The 9,904-nt window shown below is 35.2% G+C and overlaps 1 protein-coding gene across 1 annotated transcript; it reads right to left on the bottom strand.

Moving 5' to 3' along the window:
- Positions 1-474: 474 nt before the first annotated feature.
- Positions 475-2,137, bottom strand: LOC131079621 (expansin-A2). The gene is made up of 3 exons (XM_058017625.1): positions 1,788-2,137; positions 1,077-1,395; positions 475-986 (listed from the first exon to the last, which is right to left on the bottom strand). The coding sequence occupies exons 1-3, from the start codon at positions 1,945-1,947 to the stop codon at positions 683-685; spliced, it is 783 nt and encodes a 260-aa protein (XP_057873608.1). The 5' UTR covers positions 1,948-2,137; the 3' UTR covers positions 475-682.
- Between the last annotated feature and the right edge of the window lie 7,767 nt (positions 2,138-9,904).

Raw genomic sequence — 9,904 nt, 5'->3', positions numbered from 1 at the left:
TTAGCTAGAAAGTAGGAAATTTCCCTATATAAACATTGCCATCTTGCTTGTGCATGCTACTTTTCAGCAAGTTAAAGATAGAGATTAGGGCAGCACTAAGTTGGGGGCCTATAATTGACATCTAAGAACCCCCAAATATTTGGGTCATTGTATCCTCCTACTAATATAGGCATATGCATCCATATAAATTATGTATTATGTTTTTAATATTTTAATTTAAAAATATATAACTAACTATTCATCAAAAAAAACTCCTTTAACAGTTTTAAACAATTACTCATTAAAAAAAACTCATCTTTCTTTGCCATTTTAATTGAAAACGACTATCAACTAATTATATGGTAAGCACAAGTAAAAAGAAAACAAAAATCCATATCCTGGGTGTCATATACTTTTGCCATCTACTGAACAGAGTCAATTTCAAGCTCACATTTGCATCTTTCACCAGTAAAACCACACAAATAATTCAAAAAAGAACATAAAAGATTATCTCGAGCTTGATAGATATATTATTAAAACAGTTATCAGTACATCAACTGCTGTGAAAAGCTCTATAAGCGGGTGGCTGCATTAAACACACCCCTGCTGCAGTCACTGCATACACAGATCTTTATATTTATAGTATATATGCTTCACACGGGTGAATGATTTCACCAGTCTTTTTAAAAGGATGCCATGAGCTTTAGAACTGTTTTCCTTCAAAGGTCTGGCCAAAGTACCAATTAGAAGGAGCAACATTATATGAAGTAATTCTCTGCCCATTGCTGGTTGTAACTTGAAAAGACAGAGACTGCCCCTTAAGGTTGGTTGTGCATTGCCAGTTTTGTCCCCAATTCCTTGTTAAAGGAAACCAATCAATATTAGACCCCTTTACCTTCACACCCACCACATCTCCATTTCCACCCACATTTGTTATCAGGATCAGATAAAAGTAATAGTTGCCATTAATGGTAAATCTGATCCCTCCCTCCTTCACACATGGGACTCTGCACAAGATTGAACCCAGAAAACTTATATTCATTAAACCCATCTCAACTATAATATAAAACTGCAAATAACTTTAGAAGTAGTTTTACCTTCTGTATTTGACAGGCACAATCCCTGCCTTCCAAATGCCAATCATTTCAAAAGCAGGTTGGGCCATGTCAAAATGTGGTCTGGGTGGATTACACCACCCACCATTGTCACTAGGCAGGGCATAATTTGGTGGACAGAAGTTGGTGGCAGTGACAACCACAGAAGGGCTCCCTGGAAGACACCATTGTGGGTCATCCACACACCTCAGCTCAAAACATGCACCACAAGCCTCTCCATTGTTGAACAGAGCAGTACTCAATGCAGCTGTGGTCAGACCATATCCTTGTGCATACATATTCCCATAACCACAGGCACCAGCTGCAACAAAAGAACCAAACAAGACAACTTTTCAAAAACTGCACTTTCAATAAGGGTTATTCGTTTCACATGCACAAATACAAAACCTAATTTTCTCAGGAAACCCTAATGAGAACTGCACTTTCAATAGGGGCTAGTTCATTTCACATGCAGAAATACTAATACTATTTTCTTCAAGATATACTGATGGCCATGCATTTAGTAGTGCAGTATATGAGAGCTTCACCATTCAGCTCAATGACCCACCTTCCTGCATCAGTCAATTATCTCCACAGCAAACCAAAAGAGCAAAAGGAATTGGGTAAAGAGGGTTTTTGCCATGATAGTTGGTATATAAGTTTACCCATGAAAAAAGTTGGCAAAATAGACAAGTTAAAGAATATAAGGCTTACCCATTGTGCCTGAAGCATCTGAACCTCCATAGAAAGTTGCATGAGCATAGTTCCATCCATCTCGGCTGTCACCTTCAACCAGCTGAAAGCTACTAGTGAAGCATAACAGTGCTATAACTAGAAGAGACTCCAGTATAAGGAGCCTGGGGAGGTTTCTCATCTTAAAGAACTATGCCAGTAAAGGTTTATGTAACTCTAAACTCTGTTCACTATTGAACAACCAATTCCTCTGATAGAAGGCAAGCTAAGAGTAATGCCTAAATCTATAGTGAATAAAATCTAAACGATTGATGTGATAATGGCACTAAATGTCTAATTATGGTTTGCATGGGAGGAAAAAACTGAGCATTTATAGTCACCAGCAAACCAACACTTGGCAGTTGGTTGTTTTAGCAGTTAAAAATATCCCTATCTTTTTTCTTTTTCTTTCCTATTTATGCTGTTTGTTTGTTCTCTTCCCCATGGAGTTCCATTTTAGTACTTTAACTCCGCCGCCATCTTTCGTTCCTTGCGAATGAGGAGAAGGCCAGTCCAACATATGTTAATTAATTGAAATTCGAAATCTTATATATTTTAGAATTTCAATTAACAATAACTTATGATTACAGCAAAATGAGCATCATCCATTGTATTAGATCGAAACAATATGCTTTGAGTACATGTGTATTTGATAAAGGGAAAATTTAGTAGATTCTATGTTGGGATATTGGTAGTTTCATTTATAAAGTTAAAGATTTTGTGTTTTATATTTTTTTAATAAATATATGGTTATTGTGAGTTATTTATGGTTGAGATTTAAGGAAAGTATTTTATATTTGAAATGGTGAAAATTGTATAGTTTGAATTTTTTTTTGTGTTTTGGACAAATTTTAGTTAGGGTATTTTTTAATGTAATAATTATATAAGTGACATAATTTTAGCTAAGCATTGGCACATATTTGATTCATACTCACTTCTATTTGTTCTTGTTTTTTAAAACTAATTATATCATTTAGTTCTACCCATTTTTTTCTACAAGCCAAATTCACGGTTGTTATTTAAAGTGATCTAAGTAACTTATTTAGTTGCAAAAATGAACTTTTGACTTTTCTTTTCAATTTTGTGTATTCTGACACTTAAAAGGGGTAAAAATTATTCAAAAACAAGAAAATTACAAAGCATAGACACTAACCAACCCTATCGATCTCCACTAAGTAGTTCAACTCTTAGGACGGTCCCGAGGGTAATTGCTCCTAATCCACAATATTCCAATTGTACATTTGATTCAAGGCCTATTTGGCCAAACAACTCGCAACACCATTCCATTCTCTAGGGATATGATTGAAAGTCATAGAATCCAAAGAAGCACACAAATTAAGAATTTGTTTAATAACAAAAGCTAATTGCCAACAATAATCATCTAACTGCCACATGTTCAACAAAGTCACCACAACTTGGGAATCAGACTCACAAATGACCTTTCACCACCCAAGTGCACAACTATGCTCCACAACATATAATATGGCAAGTGCCTCCATCAAATTGTTAGAATGCAGGCCCTTATAAATAATGAAAATAAACCGAAAAATACCAAAACTATCTACTTAGTTATTTGTTCCAACATAAAGTGTGATTCATTTTACATACAAATTTGGAGTTGTATTCAAGGAGAAACCATAATTCATGTAGATATGCTCTCAAATCCAAGTAGAAAACCTTAGCCAATGAGAACCTAATAATCATATATAAGATATTGATATGAACACTGATTGAATTGAATTGGTAGACTCGTGAACAATTATATAGTTTGTCACAATACAAGCATGTGGAGGTTGAGAAATAGGAGGGTGGTCTAAATGTACTTTCATGACATCAAAATAAGAGATGAAACTTCTTGAGATTTATTATCAAAGAGGATAAAAATTTCTTCAATTGTGTCCTCCAAATCTATAAGGTAGGACCCAATAAATAAACACTAAAATAGCTACAAAGTACTCATCACAATGAACTTGGCCCTACTAGATTTAATCATTAGAAGATCTTATTGAAGGAACCTTAATCAAGAGAAGCAAGAGATAATGATAGAATCTCAAAGCATGTCAAGTGGCTACATCAATCATTCCACAATGTGTCCACACCAAATTCCCAAGTATGAAAAACATGAACAAAGTTGTATGTTTTAGAGGATGAGAAGAGTTCTTAGTCTCAAAATAGAGAGAAGATAAAGAAGGTGAATCCTCTAAATATACAATAGGAGTTAATGAAGCTAAAAAATATTCCTGACTTTGTTAGAAGTGCTCAAGTGAAGTTTCTATATCATCATTATGTTCAAGAATTTACTAATAAGAAATTTCATTAGTTGTATCATAGTCATATGGTAAATTCTTATAATCATCAAGGGGCATGTAATATGGATCATATCACATTAGGAGATTTTCATTCATCTCCTAATATTTTGTCTAAAGAGCATGAGGGCACTCAATGTGTTAGGTTGCCAAAACTATTTCAATATAAAAAAGAAAAGCATTTGAGCTTAAGACATGACCACTCTTGTCATCTAATACCTACTTCAACTAAAAAGCACTTGGCTCAAAAAAAATTCTATAGATATGAGTCAAGAAGTTAATCCATTTGCAATGCTTTAAGATTCCATTTTAATAAGACTTGTAGTAATGACTATCCTAGGTTATAATATAATGATGAATTAAAATACCATTAAGAAATATGATATACTCCTCAAATTAGTCAAATAATATGGAGCAAATAGAAAAAATAAAATGTACATCCTTCCAAAACTACTAAATTAAGAGATCTCCTAGAAAAATATAACAATTGCAAGTTTTATGCCCAGTATTTATATAATCACCATTTTCATGTATTATAGTGAAACGGATCCCAACAAATTAGAGATGCCAAAAATGTCTAAATATTGAAATTACAATTTTCAAGTAAAATAGAAATAAACCAAGTTTATCACCATGTAATATGTAAAATTCACATATAAAAAAAATGATGCATGATAAGGAGTTTTTATGATCTCAAATGGAGCCTTAAAATATTCCAAACCTTTGTGAAAGTATAATCCATGAAAGACTAGAAACCAAAATCATGAACCAACTCCACCACTCTAAAGAAACCAAAAAATTACCCCGAATTAAAAAAATATTTGAATGCTAAGTTCATATGTGTAATATGGGTTTGCTTGTACTCGTTACCATGGTTTCAAAGTTGTGGTGTTGTACTATTTTTTTGTTGTGTTCTTTCTAATCCAATATGGTATATGCAACCATATTATCAAATGTAATATCGATAAAAAAATTATAAACCTTTAAAATAAAGTAATTTAATCATCAAGATGGATCAAGATTGCAAAAAAACATAGATTGTAAGTTTTGACTTGAGCACATAGAATAATTTTAATTCTCTTAAAATAGTGGAGCTATTACAATTTAGAGATTGAAAATAAGGTTAGGAAAGATAGGTGGTTTATATTATGCAGATACAACACGATGAAGAATGTGTCACATTGCTACACACATTTCTTTCCATCCTCTTTTACGTTTTTCTTCAAATTGTATCTTTAAAATTTTGTTTACTAATACAAATCAATACACATACACCATTTATTTAGAAAAAAAATTAAATAGTTGCATTTACTTCCCTTCCCTTTTAGATTTCCCTTTTAACTTTATCTCCAAAAATTTTGTTCATTAGCATGATTGTCTTTTATTTATTTGACAGTTTTTTAAAAAGGTACAAAAACTAGCAAGTTAAAAAAAAATCCAACCTTTATCAATAAAAAAATTCTATCACTTCCCAATTTAGTTCTATATTGGATGGAAATAGTGGGGCCCAAAGAAATTAAGATGTAATTATTCTTGAATAATTACTATCAAATCATCATCTCATATCTTATACGTATGGAATCTAAAGCCATGCCTATTCCTTGAGATTAGCTAGATTCAATGGTGGAATGATTCAATCAAATGCATGATTCATTTTCTTTAGATCTATGGTACCAAATAAAACTTTTTTTTTGTTTCTCGTATAAGGCCATCGTCTCAAAGCTCCATTTTGCCTTCACTAAGATGGAAGCACTATCTTTCTCTCCTTCGTTGTAGTTTTTTGTTGCTCAACTTTGGCAATAGAAAAAAAAATTGACATCCCTACAACCCCAATTGAAGGTGTAATAAAATAAGTTGAACAATAAAATAATTTAATAGAAAATAAGCTACAAAATAGTTTATATAATATGCCACTTTGAAGGGGTAACCTCCTAATCCACTTTGAGGGGGGTACCTCTAATATTCTTTAGTAAGAACACAATACTCAACTTGATCATGATCTAACTAACCACTAACTTCTATATATGCCTAATTATACCTTGGTTGCCACCCAAGACAACTTAGATAATTAATTCTAACCCTAGGATGACCTGAATACCTATATATGATCATAATAATCATTCTATAGCTTATTTAAGAGTTAAGGTAGCAGCAAATTGACTAATCATAACCCAATATGCACTATAGGGTTAGGGGCATAACAAAATGCTTTCCTTTATTAGATTAAAAATAAAGAGAATTTCAAGTGAATAATTCCAATCCCTTCAATCTTTCCAATCTTTTCAAAGATCAAGTGCATCAAATAAGGGCACTATGTTTCCTCTAATCTTCTTTCCATTATTCAAGCTTTCATTTTCCATTACTTGTAGGTTTTGCATGCTCCAACTCCCTCCTCAACTTTGGAACAATCTCTTCATCAATATGTTAGTGTTGTTTCCACTAGGTTGTCCACTTTGTAGTAGGCCATTTTTTATTAATGTCCATTCATGGTGGATCTTCAATGGGAACTTTTTTTCATGGCCAATGATAATGCCCATGGTCGTGATCTATTCCTCTATGAATTTAATAAAATGTTATATGACATGGCTTGTCCTAACCTTTTGCAAGTCAATAATGAAGCCTATATTACAAGCTCTCTAGGAGATCTTATTAGTAAACTTGACATATACAATTCATAGCTAAGGATGGCAATCCAATGGAGATTATCAATTGGTAAACAATTACTCTCTTGAAAACTTCATACAAGATCATAACTAAATCTCTTGCACTTTTCATTTGTCATTTAATTCCACTTATTATCCAATTCTAACAAACTAGCTTTATAAAACAATTACATTCTTGATAACAACATTGTTGCTCGGGAAAGGGATGGAATAGACTTGATGTTCTTAGAAATAGGTTGTCTTTATTAAGACTAATTTTGCTAAAGCTTATACCACATTGAATGGCCATTCATTTTTGTCATGCTTCAAGCAGTGAGTTTTGGTCTTGATTTCATCCACTAGTTCACATTCTCATTAAATAAATTCCTCTATTGGCCTTGTTATCAATGGATAACAATCATCCTCATTTGATATTTTTTTCTCCATTAAGTAGGGTTGTTGTTTGGCTCCAGTGCATTTTGTTTGGGCTACAAAAGGTTTTTGACTATTTGTTAACCAACAATATCTCCTAACGAAGAGTCAAGAGTATTTATCATCCTAGCTCTTCCTCCCAACTTGTTAATAGTCATTTTGTAGATGATTCCTTCCTCACTCTTCTTGATGAACCAAATAATATGAATTATGTCTTGTAATGTCTTAGCACCTATTGTCTTACTTTTGGTTCTAGCATCCAACAAAATAAAGAGTCAATGGTATCACCATTATTTTCACCCCAAACCATCATGGCTTAAAAACTATGGCTAGAAATCAATTTGATCATGGGGATATCTTTTATTTTCTTAGCATCCCCTTTTGCATTCTAATATTCCTTTATTACTTTGTGGGGGAAAAAAATTACATAGTTTAGAGAAGCTTCATTATTGGATTGTTTTTTATTAAAAAAACAGCGTTGACTAGGGCGTCGACCCTTAACATAGTCATAGACTATCAAAAAGAAAAGCCCGCAGGCAAAAAAAACAACACATCGGAGCAAGTCCGAGACTAACAAGGTCGAACAAAGGAAACTTGTCCAACCTTCAACAACACAGACCCAACTCAAGGAGGGGTTTGGACACCCAATCCTTGGGGGGGCAAGGAGGACTTCCCCTTCTGCCTGCGACAAACAACAACTCAGGCAATGCTGTTATCGGGGCCATCAAGGGAATGACCAAGGGGTAAGGATCTCGCTTGTAAACCATTAGTAAAGTCGATAGCAGGCTACTGCGAGACACCAACCGACTACTGCAGAACAAGAGTTAGTTGCAGAACAGAAGGTTGTTGTAGAGCATCAGGAGCAGGACCAATAGGTGTAGAGCGAAGCTGCAAATCAGAGGTAGCAAGGTCCGTTAGGATAGGAGGAGCCAAAATGATGGAATCAGCAACAACATTAGCAGTAGTAGAAGGCACCTCATCCTCCTGAGAGGAACCATCCAAATCAGATTCAACAACATAGATGGTCAAGTGATCATCAATAGCATCCTTCCACCAAGTAGTATCACCTTTGTGGCGTGAGATAGAGAAGTCCAAAGCAAGATGGCCCATAGAGAAACATTTTCAATAGGGGAAGGGAAGACCCTCAAAATCTAATAGTTGTGTCCAAGGCCGATCTCCAACCATAAGAACCACATCTCCTGGGAGAGGCAAAGAGATGTCAATATCAACTAGAATGTGAGAAAAGGTAGTGTGGCCCATAGAAGACGTGATATCATCCACCTTTAAGAAACGACCAAAAGAGTTACCAATAGCCTCATAGAAAAAAAGATCCCAAAAATGAAGTGGGAGATTCAGAAGGCAAACCAAAACTAGATGCACATTAAGCAGTTCAATGATAGGGTTGAAAGAAGTTGTCCAAAGCAGTAACAAAGAGGGAGTGAACTCCCCAAGCCCATAGCTTGCCCAAAACCAAATCTTGATCAACCGAAGAAGTAAAAGAAGCAATAAAAAATCCTTTAGCACAAGGAAAAAGATCAATATTATGAGCTACCAAAGGCCTCCAAGAGTCACTCACCCAACGATGGAGGTTAGGAAGTGAAGGCTAGAGCCTAGAGAATCTGCACACTAAAGTACAACATTGGTAGAACCCAATGTTGTCCACAACATCTTGCCCACAAACCACCACGGGGGAGGATTTGGCATAGGGAAGAGGACAAACTCCCTTGGAGGGTTGGGCAGTAGATCTAGCCACACGAGCAAAGCTACGCTTGCCAGCAAATGAAGGCTTGGGAGGAACCTTACCACCAACAGCAATCAGTTGAGAACCATCACCATGAGATAAAGAGTCAGCAACAACAACACTCCCTAGAAGGGGGAAACAAACCATCTTTCGAAAGGGAAGCACCCACGTGGGGAGCACCAGAACCACCCCCAACAAGTGATAAGACCACCAAAGGAATAGGGGAGTCGCAAGGATCAACACACACCGAAGGAGGCAATGCACAAGTAGTGACAGTCGAGTCCCCAGAGAAGCCAATGCCCAAAGGAGGAGGGATCATAGCTAGCAAGGATGGAGGAGGGTTGCCACACCCAGACAGAGCAAAGGCACCATGCCCATGCAATGGTTGAATTGCAAAGGCGAAAACAGGAGCGGGAGAAGTCATTTCAAAATTTCATTATTGGATTGTTATATCCCTTATCTTTGCTAGGAAATTCTAAATTTTCTCTAGAGTTCTTTCTACCACCTATCAACTACTCATCTTGTTGGTTTCTTTCCAAAGCCTCTATTTAGAAGCTTAAGAAGCTAAGTGGCTTCTTAAAGATTTTCTCTAGTCCTTGATGGAACACAAAAAAGGCTTCACTAAATTTCTTGGGAATTGTTCCCATAGGGCTATGGTGGCCATGGTATTATTAATACAAATAGGAGTTAGCTTTATGTGTCAAATGGATCATTCATGCCTTCGAGGGCTAGGAAGCCTAGAAAATTCTTCTTTGATGTTATATTGCTTCTAGTAATCCTTTTGGCTATAGTGCATGACATGGCCCAACCTTTCACAATTCATCATGGAGGAACCAATGTTAATTCAAGACACCTTTATTGCCAAGATAATTTAGAGTGCCTCAAAAACTATCACGTCAACTATAAAACTAGAATCTCAATGAACAAATACTCCTTATAGTGGTCTCTTATAATCACTTGTTAGGATCAACCTGTTGT

Source organism: Cryptomeria japonica, chromosome 8, assembly GCF_030272615.1.
Source record: "Cryptomeria japonica chromosome 8, Sugi_1.0, whole genome shotgun sequence".
Classification (NCBI taxonomy): Eukaryota; Viridiplantae; Streptophyta; class Pinopsida; order Cupressales; family Cupressaceae; genus Cryptomeria; species Cryptomeria japonica.
This window is presented reverse-complemented; position numbering and strand designations above follow the sequence as displayed.